Raw genomic sequence first — 22,800 nt, forward strand, 5'->3', positions numbered from 1 at the left:
GTAGTTTACCTTTAGCCAAACTTGATTTAACGAGCCAGGTCAAGGAGAAGTCATCTGATTTACACTTCCCTCTAAACAAGTTCTGCTTTTCATTGCCAAAAAGAAAAAAGAAATCCCACTGTGCATGAATATTGTCTCAAGCTTGTGACAAAGAATGCAATTCTCCATTCAAATAACCTAACTTTTTTATTAACTTTATTGGATATATGAACTGACAAAAATTGTTATGTGATAATGTTCTACTACTGGTGAACATTCACTTGTTAATTTGTTATTTTTCATAAAAATAAATCTTACCTTATAGCCAACAGTGACGTTCAGCATACAATGTCTTTACTTTCTAGATACATTTGAGTAAGCAGAATTGGCTACAGTATAAATTATGTTTTCTCAAATATCCTGTTGAGCAGTCAATCTACTGTGGTGGATCTATTCTATTCAGTGTCAGTGTTATAAGCCCACTTGATATATTTTACTAAATTAGACAGCGGAAATAAATAAAGCAAGACTTGGTGGAATTACGTTTATTGCAAAATGTTGCAACATACTGTAGTTGCTTTATCTGTAGCCCACCATGTCATCACGTGTTTCATCACAGCATTTTTTTCTCATTCTGAGAGGAAATTAACTGCAAGTGCCAAAAAAGACAACACGAAATAAACGTATGTGCTTTGTGCTTGTGTATGTTAGTTTCAGTGTAGTTCAAAGTGTTGTCAAGTTGTAGTGGTAACTGTAGTCATAACAGCAGCGTATAGTAGAGCTACTGTAGGAGCAGTAATATAATAAAATTGACTGGGCATTAGAATGGCAGTGATGCTAATGAGTGTGCCCTTAACATAATGGCTGATCTTGTTCACATTGGTTGAAATTGTAGCTGGTTTGCACTGACAGGTTTGTAAGACTCAAGTACAGCTGACAAATCCAGTTTGTATTCAAATCTGGGTTACATCCTTCATCTTCTGTCCTCCAGAAGAGTCACTTTGTATGTTTGCAATCCATAACTTTGTTAAGCCTTGTCACATCATAAAATCATAATAATGTAGTAGTTTTGGGGCGTCTGAGGTAAAAGCACTCGGCTACCACCATGGAGACCCGTTCGATCCCCGGCAGTGGTACTTCCGGCTTGGTCAGAGACACAATTGGCCGTGTCTGTGGGTGGGAAGTCAGTGGGGTATGAGTCCTGGTCGCTGTGCTAGCGCCTCCTCTGGTCGGTCGTGGCACCTGTTTGAGGGGAGGGGAAATGGGGGGCAGTCTGACTTACTATTTAGTGTTGCACACTGTATTATCAGGGAAACCGTTAGCTACCAGAGAACAAACTAACGCAAGTATTTATGAATAAACTTTTAATAGTGCAGTCATAACAGTGTATGCCTTCATTCATGTTTATATCACATCCATATACAGTTCAAAACAATAACTTAAATAATGAGAATTTAATGTACAGTCAGTGTTTTTTGTCTTTTGCTTTTTGTTTTATTTCTTATTGAAAATTAAGATAATAGATATTCTATTGTAGTGTATGCTGGTGCTGTAATACTGGATTGTGCCCACTGGGGGGAGATCAGGCCCAAACAGTAAAATCCCCTGCTGCTCAGTAGTGAACTTCTGCCTCCACTGAAGCATCGTTTCTTCAGTAACAGTTTCCTCCTTTTGTGCTGGAGCCTTTCTGAATCCTCCACAGGGAATTCAGCTGCTCCTCTCTGGCCGTCTGCCACTTCTAACCACTGCACCCCTGTCCATGCACTCATGACTGGGGTAACAACCACACCAGCCCATCAGATAGGGAAAACCACTATCAATGTTCAGTTTGGTCAGTATAGCGGGCGTCAATAACGGCTGTGCTCGTCTGTCGCCGTGACGATGACGTCCATCCAGATCCTCATGGCCTCTGCACTGGGAGCCACCAGGAAGAAGAGACGCTCGTACGTTTTCACGCAGAACGTCAGACTGGGCCGTGGAGACTGGAGAGCAGGGACACACATTGATGACATCATCAACACAGGGGAAAGGGGGTAATTAAAAAGTATAAACCAATGATTAGGGACAGATTAACAGTAAGTTAAATGTTCAAATGTCATTCTACTTATATACATTGTCTCTGGGTTTTTTTTCCCATTGCATTTTGCCTGTGTAGTGAAGCCTTTTGCTTTTTTTCTCTCGCTCTCACACACATTTCTGCCTTTTTTGACCAGCCTTTGTGTCTATGAGATGTGCTACGCATACAAATAAAGTTTGATTGGAAGAGACGAGCGAGAGATTGTCCCAAAATCTGTGATGGTTTCATGAGTTTGGAATTTATGTATGTCACTCACCACTAAAGATTTTTCAGTTTCCAGAAAGTAAGAGTAATTACATTTTGATATAACAAAAATAAAGTTTGTGATTTTTCTGCATATTGTCAAATACATCTAACTATCATACACACACGAATGATAGTTAGAAACAGTTCAAAGGTGAAAGTAATTTTTAATTTCAGTGTGACTAAAGACACGGTAGGCCAGATTTCCAAATTGCCTTTTTTGCTTTTTACTGAGCAAAGGTAATCCTTATTGGGAGGACATGTATGCTTATTGGGAGGACATGTAGGACATGTATGCTTATTGGGAGGACATGTATGCTTATTGGGAGGACATGTATGCTTATTGGGAGGACATGTATGCTCAAATGAGAAAATGGCAATATTAATAGTGCCTTTAGGCATTCAGAGATCTTTCTGTTTTGTTTCGTTTTCAAACAGGGTTGAGCACTGCCAAGTCTGACTTCCAAAATAAATCCATGAAAAAGAGGCTGCACTTTTTTTTCTTTGAAGAAAATCATATCAAATCATACCATATCTGTACCGATGGCCACGCCACAGCAATCTAAAATATTTTGGGATACATGCTTACGTTATGCTTACCTCATCTCTGCTCTGATGAAGGACGTGTAGCCTGAGAACTCAGCTTAATAAATGTAAACTGCATGGATTTAAGTGTGCGTGATATTTAGTCTTTCGCTCTGGATCGGACCGGTAACTCCATCAGCTGATCAAAGCAGGGTGAGCAGTACACACTCTAAACAATTTCATGGATCTTTGGAAGTCAGTTGACGTGCTATTCGTTCTGTGTAAATGCACTGCATATGAGAACTCACAGTAGAAGCTGTGCGTAGATGGTCGTAGTAAACCTCCTCTATGGCCTGGAAGTAGATCACTCCCTTCAGTTTCCTCTCATCACAGTCTGCAGGAGGGAGGGACAACACATCATTGAAATTGACTAATTACAACTGGTGATGTGATTTTCAATTACTTCTACTTCTCTGACCTGTGACGTCATTTGATTTAACACGTTTTTACTGTATGCCATTGTCTCTAGACTCTAGGAGGTGAGTAAGTCGATTATGATTGGCTGCAATGTGTTATTTTCTGATAATGTACACGTACTAAGTAGTTCCAGTCAAACTGTCTGTTCACTGTTCTAAATTAATGTGCTGGCTATGTAGTATCAGCCTGGATCTCAAGATGAGTAATTGACTGTAACACACAAGCTGAACTTATTGATACTTTGCATCTCACATCCCATACGCTATACAACTCACTACTTCAGGCCAACACAAGGCTACACACACAATCTATCTCTATCTTGTTTGTGAAAATCTTCATATTGATTTGGGGACAATGACATGGCTGGATAGCGAGCTAGTGTTGTTGTTAAACATAGTGTCAAATTATATTCACTGTTTGTCAACTGTATGCAACGTTATTGACTTGAAAGCTTTCTGGCTCTGAGCCAAAGGGTTCTTAAATGAGCTGAGCAGACCAGATTGTCTCAGGTTTTCAAGTCGTATCCAAGGTCTGTCCTATTTACTGGAGCAGTGAACAACGTTCCCATTGAACCTGATGATGGGATGGTAAAGATTGTTCCAGGTATTAGTCAAACCTTCAGGCGTTACCAGGAAAACAGTTACGACTTGTGAAAAACTTTAGATTCTGATTGCAAAGTGCATGACAATATAAATTAATCATCTTATTTTTTTCTTTTTGGCAAGTGACCATGGTATAAGCGGGTTCATGTCATTTGAGGTGTCCATTATCATAAACTAATGGACTTAATGGATGGACGGTTCTCGCCTCCATGTCGTCCAGTAATTTATGATAATGGGCACCTCGTCAGGCATTAAGGCTTAGTTAACTTCACACCTGTTGTGTGACCAGTGTGAGAAAGTATACCATAAAGATATATAATGTATAGAGGGCGGGGGTTGGAAAACAATGTTATCCATGTAATATTATCTCTCCATAAGCCAGACTTCCCTTGAGTGTGTTCGTGTGAGACAAAGAAGGCTTCCATTCAAGCATGCACAACATGCGCACACAGCACGCACGCACGCGCGCACACACACACACGCGCGCACACACACACACACACACACACACACACACACACACACACACACACACACACACACACACACACACACACACACTCTAACCTGTATAGTATGCTAGTCGTCTGTGGTCCATGTCGAACAGGAACCACCTCCTCCTCCAGGTCTTGACCCTGCCCCCTCTCTTGGTGAGGAAGCCAGCACAGCGGCGCGCGGCCATGCGCAGGCCCGCACAGCCCGCCACGCCGTGACCCAGAGACTCCACATGGGCCCGCAGGTCAAAGTTCACAGAGAGGAAGAGGGGGAGGCTGCGCTGCTAAAGAGACACATGGAAACATACATGGTTGAAATGGGTCCCTCTGTTTTTCATGGGGATTGAGAGACTGGTAGTGCGTTTGTACCAGCAGCATTTTTTGATCTGACCATAACATTTGGATTTGATGAGACCACACTGCTGTGCACGTCCCACTGAAAAGACCTGTTGTGTGTTTCTCATGTCTGTATTGTAATATGTGTCTCCTTTGTCTTTCCATCTGTTCCTATTGCTCAGTGTCACAGTTTATCTACAAACCTGCTTTTGAAGATTCAGTGATGTGAATCTGTGATGAGGTTCAAGTGATGTGAGCAAAAATCAAATTTGGAACATCCAAAAATGTCACTTAATGCATTTTGGCATGATCGGATAGGACAAAAATGGCATTGAACTAGTGTAACCATAGCCATTGTCAAATCTCATGAATCCTACTCGTCACAAAATGAATGAGTGAAATGCTTGTTGACAAAGGCTGTTTGCAATTTTGTCAACAAAGATTCTGCCAACTAAATTCGTATTAGTATAAATGATGACAAAACAAACAGTGCAGCGGACAGCCTTCTATTACAACATGCTTTAAACTACTGTATATTGTTAGGCAAAGTTCCTGGCTGTAATAGAGCTACTGTTATTTTTGTCGACGATAATGTGATTATGTAAGTTGAGTAAAAGAATAGGCCATTTTGGTGAGTGAATAATTGACTAAATGTAATCAACATGCTATGACTAATATCCAACTAGGAATCTAATAGCTGTGAGCATAAAAAAGACTGATTAAATCTACAAATGCTGGGAACATGAAGACTGCCACACTTCATAGGTACCTCTGGGGAGTTGGGTGCAGAAGTGACCATTGGGTGCTCCTGTGGGTTTGGGTCTGGCCTGTGTGGGTTCTCTGGCTCGGGTGGTCCAGGCCTGGGAGAGCTCAGCTCTTTCTGCCGTCTCTCCTCCACCAGCAACCAGCGTCGCTCTTCCTGGAGACACACGCACGCACGCACGCACGCACACACACACACACACACACACACACACACACACACACACACACACACACACACACACACACACACACACACACACACAATCAGCCATATCCCAAAATATGTGAGCACCAACTTCAGTATGGGACCTAGCTATCTACAAAAAAATTACGATGATGAAGATTCTCTGCTGATAAGAGACATTTAAAAATGGATTCCTGGATCTATACACTCTAGTTAAAAATAAGTACCTGATACTCGTGTATTACGTACTCCAAAAAGTTGCTTTCAGTATTTTGAAACTCTGCTGTCTAAAACATAACCAGCATACCAGCATAATATTTGAAAAACCTGGTTGTGCTGCAACCAATCAGCAGAGTCAAGTCACAAGCATGCAGCTGAAAATCTGTATGTTTTATTTCTGTCAATACTCATATTATGTGCATTTAAAGCATTCGGCCATCTGCTCGCTGTGTTCTTGGACCGTCATGTGTGAGCTTAGTGGTCAGACAACTGTGTCTAATGCAGTGTGTCTGTGGTGATTGGAGGTGCCAGCTAGTGTTTCCCACTGCCTGGGACTCACCCTCTCTCTCTCTGCCTGGGACTCACCCTCTCTCTCTCTGCCTGGGACTCACCCTCTCTCTCTCTGCCTGTGACTCACCCTCTCTCTCTGCCTGGGACTCACCCTCTCTCTCTCTCTCTGCCTGGGACTCACCCTCTCTCTCTCTGCCTGGGACTCACCCTCTCTCTCTCTGCCTGGGACTCACCCTCTCTCTCTCTCTCTGCCTGGGACTCACCCTCTCTCTCTCTGCCTGGGACTCACCCTCTCTCTCTCTCTCTGCCTGGGACTCACCCTCTCCCTCTCTGCCTGGGACTCACCCTCTCTCTCTCTGCCTGGGACTCACCCTCTCTCTGCCTGGGACTCACCCTCTCTCTCTCTCTGCCTGGGACTCACCCTCTCTCTCTCTGCCTGGGACTCACCCTCTCTCTCTCTCTGCCTGGGACTCACCCTCTCTCTCTCTGCCTGGGACCCACCCTCTCTCTCTCTGCCTGGGACTCACCCTTTCTCTCTCTCTGCCTGGGACTCACCCTTTCTCTCTCTCTGCCTGGGACTCACCCTTTCTCTCTCTCTGCCTGGGACTCACCCCCTCTCTCTCTCTCTCTGCCTGGGACTCACCCTCTCTCTCTCTGCCTGGGACTCACCCTCTCTCTCTCTGCCTGGGACTCACCCTCTCTCTGCCTGGGACTCACCCTCTCTCTCTCTCTGCCTGGGACTCACCCTCACTCTCTCTGCCTGGGACTCACCCTCTCTCTCTCTGCCTGGGACTCACCCTCTCTCTCTCTGCCTGGGACTCATCCTCTCTCTCTCTGCCTGGGACTCACCCTCTCTCTCTCTGCCTGGGACTCACCCTCTCTCTCTCTGCCTGGGACTCACCCTATCTCTCTCTGCCTGGGACTCACCCTCTCTCTCTCTCTCTGCCTGGGACTGACCCTCTCTCTCAGCAGCCTATCTCTCTACCTGGGACTCACCCTCTCTCTCTCTGCCTGGGACTCACCCTCTCTCTCTCTGCCTGGGACTGACCCTCTCTCTCTCTACCTGGGACTCACCCTCTCTCTCTCTCTGCCTGGGACTCACCCTCTCTCTCTCTGCCTGGGAGTCACCCTCTCTCTCTCTCTGCCTGGGACTCACCCTCTCTCTCTCTGCCTGGGACTCACCCTCTCTCTCTCTCTCTGCCTGGGACTGACCCTCTCTCTCAGCAGCCTATCTCTCTACCTGGGACTCACCCTCTCTCTCAGCAGCCTCTCTCTCTACCTGGAACTCACCCTCTCTCTCTCTGCCTGGGACTCATGCTCTCTCTCTCTCTACCTGGGACTCACCCTCTCTCTAAGCAGCCTCTCTCGCTACCTGGGACTCACCCTCTCTCTCAGCAGCCTCTCTCTCAGCACCCTCTCTCTCAGCAGCCTCTCTCTCTCTGCATGGGACTCACCCTCTCTCTCAGCAGCCTCTCTCTCTCTGCCTGGGACTCACCCTCTCTCTCAGCAGCCTCTCTCTCTCTGCAGGGGACTCACCCTCTCTCTCAGCAGCCTCTCTCTCTCTGCAGGGGACTCACCCTCTCTCTCAGCAGCCTCTCTCTCTCTGCCTGGGACTCACCCTCTCTCTCAGCAGCCTCTCTCTCTCTGCCTGGGACTCACCCTCTCTCTCAGCAGCCTCTCTCTCTCTGCAGGGGACTCACCCTCTCTCTCAGCAGCCTCTCTCTCTCTGCAGGGGACTCACCCTCTCTCTCAGCACCCTCTCTCTCAGCACCATCTCTCTCAGCAGCCTCTCTCTCTCTGCAGGGGACTCACCCTCTCTCTCAGCAGCCTCTCTCTCTCTGCCTTGGCTTCCCTCAGTCGCTGTTCAATCTCTGCTAGCTCCAGCAGGCCTCGGCTCGGGCTGTGAAGGGAAGCAGAGGCAACACTGTGATTATATTAATCATCACTGAAATCAGAATCTGAATGACTGTATTAGCCAAGCATAAAGAAGACGTCAAGACATTTGTCAACGGTAGTATCACTCTAATAAAATAGAGTCCTGCTGACCGTACCAAAGGCTCGGACTGAGTTTGGCAAAAAGGCCTTCCGTTTGTCTGCCCCTCTGGCCTGGAATGAGCTTCAAGAAACACTGAATCTACAGGAGCTTGTCTCATTAGACAGTTTTAAAGTGATGTTAAAAGTCATGGAGGCAAACGAAATGCAGGTCTGTAAGTGTCATGAATAGAGTAGATTGAATCATGCCTATCAATGTGATATATGTTGTACTTTTTTCTTTTCTTTTAATCTTTGATTGTTAGTTCAGTTGCTTATATGCAAATGTTGTGGTGATATGTTATGTAACTGTATGTCTGTAACCCTGTGCTGCCTCTTGGCCAGGTCTCTCTTGCAAAAGAGGTTTTTAATCTCAATGAGACTAACCTGGTTAAATAAAGGTAAAATAAAAAAATAAAAAAAACTCTGCCTATGCATACAAAAATAGTAATGATTCAGTCCAAAATGATATATCTACTATTTGGAAAATTGGCACATTGAGTAGGTCTTGCTTTTACCAAATTATTGCTGGCATGACAGTAAAACATATGATGGAACAGTTCCAGATACATACAACATGGGTATCTCAAGACCTTTTCTTACAACTTGGGACTACTTTTAATGTTTGCACAAGTCTTCTACAAGTACACTTTTCTACTTTAACCTTAAAAATGACTGTATGTCCAAGCTCCATAACACTCAGAACTACAGTATTCCATGCATTCCCCTCCTACTTTGTGCATGGTGCTGTACAGGTATGTTGCGCCAATGCACTGGAACCTACTGCATCCCACACTGCCTAAATGCATATAGTGAATGCCTAATAAATTATGTAGACTGTAGAGTAATACGCCTACTCATATTTAGGCATATTAATAGTAATATGCATAATTATATATTTATGTTGAGTGATATTCATGCCTATAATATGCATAAGATAATACTGATATGTGTATTTATTACATGTCCTTCACTTTCCCTTTGCACTGCATGTACAGTACAGTAAGGTCCTGCGTTCCTTCTACCTACCATGTGTGCCATGTTCTGCTCATTTACAGCAGTTGGAAAAGGCTCTAATTAGTAGTCAGACAACACTTGTATGCAGCACACGCATATATAAAACCACAACTCAACCACTACAAATACGATAAAATACACACACGCATTTATAAAACCACAACTCAACTACTACAAATACCATAAAATATACACACGCATATATAAAACCACAACTGAACCACTACAAATACCATAAAATACACACACGCATATATAAAACCACAACTCAACCACTACAAATATGATAAAATAAGCCACTCAACATTTAATTATTTTTGAAAAGCATTCACCAAACGAGCTGTGAAACAACCGACCTGGCAGCGCGAGAGCTGCTGGCGCTGTTGCACGGAGTCAGGAAGCCGCCGCCATTGCTGTGCCCAGGTCTGTGGCCGTTGCTCAGTCTGTGGGAGGTGAAGGCTTCTGGGCTCTGGCTACCTGGATCGGTCCTTAGCAGGCCTGGGAGAGGAGGGAGACAGAGTCAGACACTGGATCAGTCCTCAGCAGGCCTGGGAGAGGAGGGAGACAGAGTCAGACACTGGATCGGTCCTCAGCAGGCCTGGGAGAGGAGGGAGACAGAGTCAGACACTGGATCAGTCCTCAGCAGGCCTGGGAGAGGAGGGAGACAGAGTCAGACACTGGATCGGTCCTCAGCAGGCCTGGGAGAGGAGGGAGACAGAGTCAGACACTGGATCGGTCCTCAGCAGGCCTGGGAGAGGAGGGAGACAAAGTCAGACACGCAAGAACACCACGCACCGGCCAGTGCAAATGATATTACGTAAGACGTGTCAGGAGACTTCGTTGTGAGAAATGATGCAAGTGACAGCAATGTATCTATATAAAGGTAAAGGTAAAGTCCCACTCATTGTCACACACCTGAGTGTGCGAAATTTGTTCTCCGCATTTGACCCATCCCCTGGGGGAGCGGTGAGCGGCAGCAGTGCCGTGCTCGGGAATCATATGGTGATCTAACCCCCCAATTCCAACCCTTTTGATGCTGAGTGCCAAGCAGGGAGACAAATAGGTCCCATTTTTATAGTCTTTGGTATGACTCGGCCGGGGATCGATCTCACAACCTCCCAGTCTCAGGGCGGACACTCAGACCACAAGGCCACTGAGCTGGTAAAATTGATAGATCACATAACAACCAGTATATATATATATATATATATATATATATATATATATATATATATATATATATATATATATATATATATATATATTGTTACAGCATAGTGGGGGCTAAACTTCAACACTGTTTATCTACCTTTTCAAACACAACATACAGTAGCGTTTACTCACCTTTTTATGATGGTTAATGCACTTGTTATTGCGTGGTTTTTAAAAGCGGACCTCCTCGGCGTTAGCGGGCTCAATTTTAAAGCTAGAATGACGCTAATGGGGTCATATGAAACTAGAAGGCCTGAGGCATTATTGCTAGCTTCCATGTCATGCTAGCTTATCGGCAAGGGGGTTAAACAACGCTCCAAATTCAGGCAAAATTTTGGCGAGAAACTGGCATGGCCATTTTCAAAGGAGTCACTTGACCTCTCACCTCAATATATCTGAATGAAAATGGATTCTATGGGCAACCTGGAGAATGTGGTTCCTCTCTGTTGGAGGCGGTGATTATGATGATGGTGGTGATAAAATGATATGTATAGGGAGGGACATGATCGGGTTTCATTTGTTCTAGTCTCATATACTGTACCTAGTCTCATATACTGTACCTAGTCTCATATACTGTACCTAGTCTCATATACTGTACCTAGTCTCATATACTGTACCTAGTCTTGTAGGTGACTGAAGTTTACAGTTGATCCATCTTTTTGATAACGGTGTGAGAGAGCTGCTGCACACATTTATACTTTACCCGCCTCTTTTGTTCCTGGTTACAGGATGCAGGAATACACAGTGATAAGTAAGGAGGCACAAATAGGAGGCGCACAAGTACACAAACACACATACACACCTGGCTGGCATGACTCGACATGAGCACCTGAGAGATCATACACACCTGGCATGACTCGACATGAGCACCTGAGAGATCATACACACCTGGCATGACTCGACATGAGCACCTGAGAGATCATACACACTTGGCATGACTCGACATGAGCACCTGAGAGATCATACACACTTGGCATGACTCGACATGAGCACCTGAGAGATCAAACGAGCCAGATATGAGGTGACAGTTATGTGTATGTGAAAAACAAATATCCTAGTACTGAAGGGCTTTTGGCTGAAACAGCCTAGTGTATATGGAAGCTGCACTGGCTCATCCGGTCTATACAGGTAAATCCTGCTTTCTCCCACGGTAATAAGCCCTGCTGACGCCACTGACACACCTTAGATTCAACTGAAAGGGAGGAACTGAACAAACAGACAGACGGACAAAGTGAGGACAAGAGTGCTTATTGCTCCATATCATGGTGCTCTAGGCATAAGCAATCAAGAGCACAATAGAGCAGCACGATCCAGGACCAGTAACTGCTCACCTTGTGCTGAAAGCGGCCTATCGTTGTGTTTGTTGTTTCGGTGCGAGCTCCGTCTTCTGGGCAAACTGGCGGATTCTTTGCATGGTTCCTGCACCAAAAAAAAAAGAAGAAGAAAAAAGTGAACAGTAGCAGTTTGTGGCGTGACTAATAAGCACAAACAAAGGAATCTGTGTCATTTCAGTAGTCTAGAATCTTGTAAACACAAGCTGTATCCATGGCGACAGGTCGCATACTGTACCTGAGGCGGTTTATGAATGGTCAGTGGGGAAAGTGACATCATGCAAGGGGCCGAGCCGGTGATATTCGACCAATCGGCGAGCGGCTTCTTCTCTTTCAGAACCTGGCAGAAGTGGGACCAAATGAAACTTGGATGCAAGTTCAGCGAGCCATAAAGCAGTTTTTACCCGATAACAGAATAGGTTATGAGGCAGAAACGTGCCTGAACACACGCTTTAACGTGCTTTAACGGAGCGGCGGGTTGGATATCCATGTACTCAGTGACAGCCCAGGCATCAGAAATACCACATCTGGCTGAGAATGTCAACTTGCTCCTACTTCCGAGAAGTTCACTAATGAGTTAAATCTTATCATTGCCTCACTATCTTTCCCTCCAACCCTCCCTCCTTCCCCCCGTCTCTCCCTGACTCACAAACACATGAGCAATTCAGCTCAGCATGCACTCCACTGTTTAACCCCTTATCTGCCTCTCTCACCATTCCATACTAGTGCTGACATATGGGGAATATGCATTCAGGATAGACACAATGCCCAAGACAGCATTCTTTAAAACGGTTTTATACAAACACTTGTGTACTGTGTGAAAAGTTGTCTTCAAAGGCAGACACATATACACATATACAAATTCAGTTTCTGTCTCTTGTCTGACACAAGCAGTTCTCACCCTTAACGCTCACCGCATCATACAGGCAGTCATAGTGTAGTCATACACACACCGTCTGTCCCTCTCCTCCTGCCACTCCCTTCTTTCCTCCCTCCACCTCTCATTTAGAATAGCTGATGAACTTAACACCGAGGAGCTTTTCTGACTAACACTCCTAACAGACCTCAGCATATTGATGTAAGTGCATGTTTCAGCTTACCGGCTGCCGTCAGGACGTGGAACTTCTCTCCCACTGCTTTATCTTCTCTCCCTCTCTGTCACACACACACATGTACACATACACTCACACACACTAACAAACACTGCAGCACCCTCCCTCACATTGCTTACTCCTCCCTCCCTATCCCTTCCTCCCCTCCCTCCAGCTTTGGTGAGGCTCTCTCGCTCTCCCTCTCTCTCCACATCTCATCTGCCTCTTTCCCTGTCCCTCTCATTTACTCCCACTGTCATAACTCTAGTCAAAGGCAAACGTCAGAGGAGAACGTCAGAGCATTTAAATAGCTTTCATCAGTGACTGACTGGCTGAATCACATACTTTGGAACAGTATTCATTCCAAATGCTGATACAAATGATATGCAACAACATAGAAATGGCTATTTAAGAAATTATCAAATAAATAAATTCATACATATATATAGATATACAGACACAGACCTGGCATAAGTAAACCTGTTGTGATGCAACTGTGAACCAATCAATACCAATCAATAAACAACAAAGGTCACCTTGCTTTAACCCATAACTGTAGCGCCCCCCTTATAGTAGAGCGGATTAGCTCCCAAAATTAGAGGAATTGTGCACTTTTTGACAGAAACATGAAATTTCACACATAGTGATTGAATACCATAAGGTTTATTTTAAGATTGGGAGGGAAGTCAGATTTGACCAAAATTCCAAGATGGCCACCATTTTCCTGTGTCTAATGTACAAATGTGCTTATAACAATTGTGCACTTCTTCAAAAAAGCACGCAATTTCTCACTTAGTGAGTGAATACCATAAGGTTTATTGTCAGATGTGGAGGGAAGGCGGATTTGACCTCAAATCCAAGATGGACACCATTTCCCCGAGTCTAATGTACAAATGTGCTTATAAAAATGTTGCACCTTTTCAGAGAAGCATGACATTTCTCACATAGTGAGTGAATACCATAAGGTTTATTGTCAGATGTGGAGGAAAGGCGGATTTGGCCTCAAATCCAAGATGGCTGCCATTCCCCCGGGTCTAATGTACAAATGTGCTTATAACACTTTACAAAAACTGGACCTGGTTTTATGCGGTCTAGAAGCGAAGAAACAATGAAATCTCAGTGAAATCACCCATTATTTTAGTTTTCACATATGGGATAAAAGTTTCATAAATCAGATAGTGAGTGAATTCCATAAGGTTCATTTTCAGATGTGGAGGGAAGTCAGATTTGACCTCAAATCCAAGATGGCCACCATTTTCACTGAGATTTCATTGTTTTTTTCGCATCTAGACAGCATAACACCAGGTCCAGTTCAAAGACCATTACATTTACACATTTCAAATCTGGGCTAGATCACCAAGGGGACCCTAGACTCTCACCAAGAAACACTTTGAGATTTGTGAAAATGTTATCCTATCTGTGAAAATGGAAAAATGGAAGATTTCATTGTTTTCCCCCATCTAGACCGCATATAACCAGGTTTAGTTCAAAGACCATTACACTTACACATTTCAAATGTGGGCTAGATTACCAAGAGTACCCTAGACTCTCATCAAGATACACTTTGAGATTTGTGAAACTTTTATCCTATCTGTGAAAATGGAAAAATGAAAGATTTAATTGTTTTTCCCCATCTAGACCGCATAAAACCAGGTCCAGTTCAAAGACCATTACACTTACACATTTCAAATCTGGGCTAGATTACCAAGGGGACCCTAGACTCTCACCAAGAAACACTTTGAGATTTGTGAAAATGTTATCCTATCTGTGAAAATGGAAAAATTAAAGATTTAATTGTTTTCCCCCATCTACACTCTCACCAAGAAATACTTTCAGATTTGATGACATCATCACTGATGACATCACTCACTGATGACATCATCATTCAGTGCTCGAGTGACATCACTGGTTCCATACATAATCTTTCAGGAAGTGAGCGCCCCTGCGGGTGACCTAATGGAGCCGGATTCTGACATCAACAATTCTATCTATAGTATTCTGTTACATCATCACAATGGAAATAAGCCTTTGGCTTTATTGTGTACTTAATCCTCGGCATGGGTTAATGTATGTAAACTGTCTTCATTTGAAGCTTTTTTTATGTGGATTTTACATTGTGTCAAATAAACTACTACTACTCACACGGCCATCTCGGTAGGACAATAACAGGTGATTGCAATCAATTAACAGGTGTTTACAACCAAATGACTAAAATAGCCAATGAGCTGTGTCACGGTGTATTGTAAAGCACCATATTGGTAGGAAATGCATGCCATCATGGGAATAATATGAATAAATAATTTGCTATCATCAGTGATTTATGATGGATTTGAGTGTTTCCACTCAAATCCAGGGGGGGAGTCTAATTCCCACGGGTCCACTAGTTTTGAAAGTGCCAAAAGGCAGCAGAGAAATGGTGGTGAGTTGTGAGTTTTAGCTATATAGAAACACTCTAGCTTCTCTGGAGCCAGATGTAATTTCATTGGTTGAGTTAAACCTCAGTGGGCGGAACCAAAGAATCACCACTTTTCTGGCTAAGAAATGTTAGACTGAGTGAAAAGGGCAGAGGTTGCTACTAGTAATATGAAGCCTAGCGCCTTCAAGTGAACAAAATGCAATCTAGTCATACTAAGTTATAGAAGGAAGTAAAGTTATGAGTTTGCCAGTTAGCTAACTTGCACTTCTGGCTCTTTGGGCCAGACCAATCAGCATCCAGAGGCAGCTACGGGCGACAGCGAAAAGCAAGCTTGTGATAGACAGATGGTTCATCCAATCACCTGGCAGGTATTTTTTCAAAACAGTTTCCAAAGACGAAGACCCAGATGGGTCTATGTAACAAACCATCTGGCAGTGTTAGGTTAGTCTGACATAGAAGAGACAGCCAGAATACAACATGAATGTTTATTACGGTATTATTATAGTTACAATTATTATTATCCCAGAAAATGTACCAATTTGGAAAGTGAACAGAGGTCTTTGAGACTGTTGGTACACTCATTATCAACAATCACATAATAGCATAAATCACACTGGAGTTGTCACTGCTCCCTCTTACCATTTGAGTTGTATGGAGTAGTTCCCTCTTCTCCTTCCTCAAGGCATTTAGCTCCCTCTCCTTCTCTCTCTCCATCTCCTTCACCTCCCTATCCAACTGCTGGACTCGCTCCTGAAAACAGCAAAGACTACAAGTCCCATCAGCCTGAAATGTCACATTCAAAGCAACTGTCACGTGCGGCGACTAATTCATCTGGCCGGCCCGAGTTGATGTAACAATGTGGTCATCGTGCCGTCATGTAATATTGTCGTCCCTGATGCGAGCCCTTGTGTGTTGCGCGTGTTAGTAAATGGAATGCATCAACCAAGCTGATGCATTCAGGGACACACGATGCAAATCAAACATTCATTTGCAGGTTAATCAGAGTCACAAGCAAGAAACATGACAGCAGGAATGTAACATGAAGAAATGATCGACTGACGTGAAATCATCACCTCAGCACAGCACATTTGCTAGAGAGAGAGAGAGAGAGAGAGAGAGAGAGAGAGAGAGAGAGAGAGAGAGAGAGAGAGGGGGGGGGTTATAGAAATGAGCTGTCAACTCCAGCGAGGCCACACTGCAGCTGAGTCAACTTCCATGTCTCTCTCTCACACAATCCCTCTTTTCATCCCTCAATCGCTCTGCACTCTTCCTCCTACATACTCCATCTAATAAAGGCACAATCGGAAACTAATTTAAACATCTATATTTTGGGTATAAGCTTAGTTTTAGCCTTCTGGAGCTTCCATAACTCATCATAACTCAAATTATTATATAAAAGAAAAATGCATTTTGTACATGTACATGTAATGGTTGTAATTTTGGTTGTGTGTGTATATATATATATATATATAAACAGTAGCTACATGTTTAAGATCATTCTCATGTCAATCCTGTTGTAAAATATCCTATCTTACATCTCACACTAACTTTTCCCCCCTTCTATTTCTTGAGTCACTCCATCACACTAAAACCTTTGAAACCGGCATACCGGTAGTTCCTCATCTATCCATCCTCTTCACTATTGTGAACACTCAAGCCTCCTCCTCTTCCTCCTTCCATCTTTCTCTGTTCTTTTCATTCTGAGGTGATTATCTACTGTAGCTGGCTGTGGGGAGTCATGTGACAAACGGCGGAGGGGCGATGCTGGTCGGTGAGCGCAGGCTAAGGAGAGTTCACGCTCGTGTCAGCCTTTGACAAGGGGGGAGGGGGAGGAGAGGAGGGCTGGTATTAACATGCAATGACGTGCCATGGACACAGAGCTGTGACAGGAGCGTTTGGAATTTGGAAAAAGCTGATTTTTAAGGTTAGGGTGAGGGTTCAAGTTAGGCAATTAGTAGTGGTTATGGTTAGGGTTAGGGTAAGTATCCAGGGGGAATGAATCTAAGTCTATGTAATGTCCTGAAAAGTGACCATGACCCAATGGTGTGTGTGTGTGTGTGTGTGTGTGTGTGTGTGTGTGTGTGTGTGTGTGTGTGTGTGCGCGTGCATGTGTGTGCGCGCGCACGCGTGTGTGTGTGTTTGTGTGTGTGTATGTTGTAAATCCCATCATTAAATCTAGTGAGTCTTAAAGGGGCAGTGAGAACCTTTTTTTACTGCACCATAGCAGACAAATTATAATGAGAATAACAATATAATATCTGTGGGGTTTGATAGGGTTGTTGATCAATATTAATGACTCAATGATTACTTCGTCCAGGTGCTGAGATTTATGAAAATCAAAACTCACTTTCTGGCCCATATTCTTGGTTTTGGAATAAATAATGATCCACCACCAAAATTTTAAGATAAGCCCTATTACATGTAGCTCCACTCCCACCTTGGCTTGTATTTTCAACTGTTCAGCGATGAAGGGTGATGGTAGAAGCCGAGCAACCAGCGTTACAAGACTACTTCAGCTACGAAGGCTACAAAGCATTGTTCTTGAGCCGAAATAGCAAATGACAATGCACAAGTATAAGTATATTACAGTATTCCGCATTGTGTAGTGAAATTGTTACTTACGGTAATCGTTTGTGTCAACTACGGGCCACCGTAATTCAAGTGTGTAATTCAGTTCTCTCAAGTTGCCAAAACCACGGGTGAATTTCGAAGCCAATAAGGAAGTCGCGGCAAGCGGAAATTCTTCCAATGTTCAGTAGATGACGGCTCCAAAAAGACTCCAAACCTGGCCCAACTCCATGCAAGTCAATGGGACCATAACCAAACTTCTCAGTCAATATAATAAAGACAATAGATTTTTATGGACTCAGTCAGTAGCTAATTTCACTTCTTCTAATGTGTGTCCCCTTACGGCGATTTTCAAAATAATTGATTAATTAATTAATTAACAGGATATAATTAAATGGGATATAAAGGTTATAAAACGGTTCCTTTCATAGTGATTGACAGGTTGCAATTTATGGGCCAATATCAGGCGGAGCTGCGGCTCTGTGGATGACCCCCAGCTTTACTCTGGCTGCTCCGGCTCCAAAAAATGTCAACATGGCGGTGCTCATAAACCCAATCTTTTGGCTTCAATATCTATCCACTTTTCTTTTCTTTTTTACAGTGTATAAGTTCTACTGATGTTGTTGCAATTACTACTAAAAATAAATACACTAGAGGGGAAAAGGTACATAATTTTACAAGCCTATTTATCCTGGAAAAAAGTAGAACTCATAATGTAAGGTGAGATATTGTCACCTGTTTCCTGTACAATTTTGTTGAGGGGAGTTGTATCAACCCACTAGCATCAATCATTATTTGCAGTGTGTGTGAGTGTCTGTCTACATATGTATGGAAAGCCTTATTTCACACAAACACATTCAATGGAAGTTTACATGAAGGTTAATCCAGCATCAGCAAAGCACATGCCATGCAGATAAGCTCTAAACCAGTACAGCAAGTTGGGAGCAGCTGTGAAATCCTGTGAAGAATTCCCTCTGTGTGACGATGTGTTGTTTACCTGCACTCTGTTGACCGCATGCTGCTGGCAGGAGATCTCCTTCTCCATTTTCCCTTCCATCTCTCTCTCTCTCTCTCTGTCCGTGTCACCCTCGTCTTCCTCGCCCACGCCGCTCTCTTGCTCCAGGACACGAAACTCCCAGTCCTCAAACGCCCGAACCGCAGCCTCCATCATCTCTCTCTCCTGTGTAGAAGATACAAGAAATAAGTGTAATGTGAGCTATCAGTTAGGCCTGGGCAATTAACCCAAAATGTATCGAAACTGACATTTAGACCTACCCACCTTATTTTTGAATGCCCCACTGTAAAAAAGAATTGTGGGTACAAGGTCCGGTTTAACGTGACTTATTGTTGCAGCTTGCCATTTCCTTTGTTATACTCGGCTGCAGACCCGAATTATAAAGGGGAAACTGGAGGACGTTATAAAAGTTATAAATATAGTCACGTTAACAACGTTAACAACTAACCAACGCTGGGGGTCCGTATGGAAACAGTGTTACTCGAAACGGAAAAGTTAAATCAATTTGGTCATTCAGTGGCGTTTTACTGCCATGTAAAGTAACTATTACACTAGCTGCTAACATTTGGTTTGGTTTGGTTTATTTTTGCATTCAAGGCAATTACAATACACATCAAACATTAAATAAATCATACAAAAAAAAAAAACTGATGGATAGCCCATTAAGCTGGGAAAGTCCTGCTTATTTTCGATGGGGTCCAGTGAGGAACAGAAACTAGGCAGAACAAGACATTGACATATAAAACACTAAAGCAAAGAATTTAAGAGATTAAAATAATCCTATGTTTTCTCTTTTGAGAGCACGGCTAGAGAGAAAAGATTTAAGATTTAAGATTGGTTTTAAAACGATTTAGGTCTTTTTGGGTTTTGAGATTCTCTGGGAGAGCATTCCATTCTTTGATGGCACTGAAGTGGAAGGTCGATGCTCCAACCCCCTTCACTGGAGGGACAGCAAAGTTAGAGGAGCTGCCTCTGGTGTTGTACTGATGAGCACTCGAGACATGAAGGAAGTTAATTGATAGGTAGGGGGCATTTCTGTTGTTGAATATTTTATGAACATGATTTAGTTTGAGGAATTCAACTCGATCTTCCACTTTCAGTAGACCAAGGCTGGAGAGTTCCCCTGTTTTTTCTAAGTTTTGGGATAATTTGTTGTCAACAAGCCATTCCCGACATGATGCCATTGTGTTACCTAGCTTATTGGAAATAATACCAGCATCATGATGGGAGAAAACAATAGCACTATCATCTGCGTAAAGTAGCAATTTAGAGTCTGGGTCTATACTGGTAGCCATGTCATTAATATAACATAAAAAGAGCAAAGGAGCCAAAATGCTACCTTGGGGCACCCCGCAAGATACATCCATGGGCTCAGAGCTAGTTCCATCAACGATTACAATCTGTTTTGTATTTGACAGGTATGAACGGAACCATTCGACCGACTCTATTCCCATCAATTTTAGTTTTTCCGCATAATATGTGGTGGTCGACCGTATCAAATGCTTTTTGCAGGTCGATCAGCACCATTCCAGAATACAGACCTTTTGAGATTTGAGTCTTAATAATGGTCAATGAGGTACAGTATATAAGGGAAGAGTCAGTTGAGAATACTCCCCTGAAACCAGACTGATGTTCATGCAGTATATTATGTTTGGTGAAACATAAGCCACAGTAGCCGACTACCACAATGCATTACATTATCCCAGCAGCCGAACGACACGGCTGTAGAGCAGAATGGCTCTGCTGTAAAATCCTCATAGATGTTTTTTTTGTCAAGTTAAAACCCATAGACTGTAAAACAGTCATGTCAACGCTCATGTCAATTAATTCAATTACTGTAAAGGACAATTTTGGTATTTTTCAACCTGGATCATATTTTTGTAACTTCTCTTGTCAAAGTAACTAATTTGAGTTTTTTTTTAATTGATTCAGTATTGACCAAGACTTCAGCTGGCCGCCGTGGTGCGCGCATGGCCCTCCTGCCTCAGCACCCCGTGCACGTGCGTCCACTAAACAAGCTTATTTCTGCAACAGACAGGCTCACCTTGTTATTCTAAGAGAGAGAGAGGAGATTAACACTAGTTGTATTTACCTTGCTAGAGCCGAGGCAGGACATGCATACGTGCACTGCGGCTGGCAGCTGAAGCGATCATGGTCAATACTGGATCATTTGCAAAAGATCTTGCTCAGATTCGTTACTTTACATAAAAAGTTACGAAAATACGTTAAATTAAAAGAATCTCTTTTAATAATTTGTTAATTCAATTAGTTAATGTTAATCCGGTTAATAATAATAATAATAATAATAATAATACATTTATCTTATATAGCGCTTTTCTAAATACTCAAAGTCGCTTTCCAGAAAACACAGAAATAAATACTTTAATTTGGAAACATTCATGAAAGGTGGGGACAGTAGGTAGAGTGGAGTGAGGTTAGGAGGAGAAGGCGAGGTTGAAGAGGTGGGTCTTGAGGGCCTGTTTGAAGGATGTTATGGACTGAGATTGACGGATGTGGCTGGGGAGAGTGTTCCAGAGGGTGGGTGCGGCAACTGAGAAGGCCCTGTAGCCCCAGGTCCGGAGCTTGGTCCTGGGGATCGTCAAGCAGTTGGTGTCTCCAGACCTGAGGCTGCGGGTAGGGACGTGGCGGGGGAGGAGATCAGAGAGGTAGGGGGGGGCCAGGTTGTTGAGGGCTTTGTAGGTGATGAGTAGAATTTTGTAGTTGATCTGGTATTTGACTGGGAGCCAGTGGAGGTTATGGAGGACGGGAGTGATGTGGTCTCGGCGGCGGGTGGAGGTGAGGAGGCGGGCAGCGGAGTTCTGGACGTATTGGAGTTTGTTGATGATTTTGTGGGGGGAACCGTAGAGGATGCTATTGCAGTAGTCGAGTCTGGATGTGATGAGGGCATGGATGAGAGTTTCAGCAGCGGGGAGGGATAGGGAGGGGCGGAGGCGGGAAATGTTCCGGAGGTGAAAGAAAGCAGTTTTGGTGATATGATTTGCATGGGGGAGGAGGGAGAGGGTGGGATCGAGGATGAGACCGAGGTTGCGGACATGGGCGGAGGGGGTGATGATGGAGCCGTCGATGGTGAGAGAGAAGTTCTGAGCAGAGCGGGTGAGGGACTTGGGGCCAATGATAAGTATTTCGGATTTATTGCAGTTTAGTTTGAGAAAGTTCTTTTGCATCCAGGTTTTTATGTCACTGAGGCAGGCAGAGAGGGTGGAGTGGGTGGCTGGGGTGATGGTTTTGGAGGACAGGTAGAGTTGGGTATCATCGGCATAGCAGTGGAAACGGAGGCCGTGATGGCGGAGGATCTGACCGAGGGGGAGGATGTAGAGGATGAAGAGTAGGGGACCGAGTACTGAACCTTGGGGGACGCCGTGAGTGACTGGGGCAGTGGAGGATTTGCAGTTGTTGGTGGAGATGAATTGGTGACGGTCAGAGAGGTATGAGGTGAGCCAGGAGAGGACGGTGCCGGTGATGCCAATGGAGTGCTGGAGGCGGGAGAGGAGGATGGAGTGATTGATGGTGTCGAAGTCAGCGGTGAGGTCAAGGAGGATGAGGATGGTGAGGGAGCCGGAATCAGCGGAGAGGAGAATGTCGTTGGTGATTTTGAGGAGGGCGGTTTCGGTGCTGTGCTGTGTGCGGAAGCCGGACTGGAATATTTCATACAGGTTGTTGGTGTCAAGGTGGGATTTGATCTGTGAGTAATAGTTAATAGTATACTTTCCACATTGTGTGCATTCATGAACTGTCCCCTTAAAAAAATGCTTTGTGTTCAGTCACATGTCTCCGCCTCGTCCAACTAACGTTAGTCTGCGTTCAAGTGTCGGCATGGACACATGGAGGACAGGAGCAAAAACACCAACAAACAGTACAGTACAGACCTTGCCAGAGAATTGAGGCCAGTGTTAAAAAAAAGTGTAA

General features: G+C 43.9%; 1 protein-coding gene across 2 annotated transcripts in view; it reads right to left on the reverse strand.

Moving 5' to 3' along the window:
- Window positions 1–1,346: 1,346 nt before the first annotated feature.
- The window catches only part of phldb3 (pleckstrin homology-like domain, family B, member 3), a 57,251-nt gene continuing 35,797 nt past the window's right edge, over window positions 1,347–22,800 (reverse strand). Inside the window, exons 6-15 of one of the 2 annotated variants that reach the window (XM_083648740.1) lie at window positions 18,856–19,038; window positions 15,930–16,040; window positions 12,022–12,123; window positions 11,784–11,871; window positions 9,597–9,738; window positions 8,005–8,092; window positions 5,503–5,652; window positions 4,471–4,678; window positions 3,133–3,218; window positions 1,347–1,961 (exon numbers count right to left, since the gene is read on the reverse strand). In XM_083648740.1, the coding sequence (XP_083504866.1) occupies window positions 1,827–1,961; window positions 3,133–3,218; window positions 4,471–4,678; window positions 5,503–5,652; window positions 8,005–8,092; window positions 9,597–9,738; window positions 11,784–11,871; window positions 12,022–12,123; window positions 15,930–16,040; window positions 18,856–19,038 (1,293 nt within the window). In that variant the 3' untranslated portion in view covers window positions 1,347–1,826. Of the gene's footprint in view, window positions 1,962–3,132; window positions 3,219–4,470; window positions 4,682–5,502; window positions 5,653–8,004; window positions 8,093–9,596; window positions 9,739–11,783; window positions 11,872–12,021; window positions 12,124–15,929; window positions 16,041–18,855; window positions 19,039–22,800 lie in introns of both variants that reach the window. The other variant, XM_083648739.1, reaches the window with a different exon arrangement.

Source organism: Poromitra crassiceps, assembly GCF_964638095.1.
Source record: "Poromitra crassiceps genome assembly, chromosome: 1".
NCBI lineage: Eukaryota > Metazoa > Chordata > Actinopteri > Beryciformes > Melamphaidae > Poromitra > Poromitra crassiceps.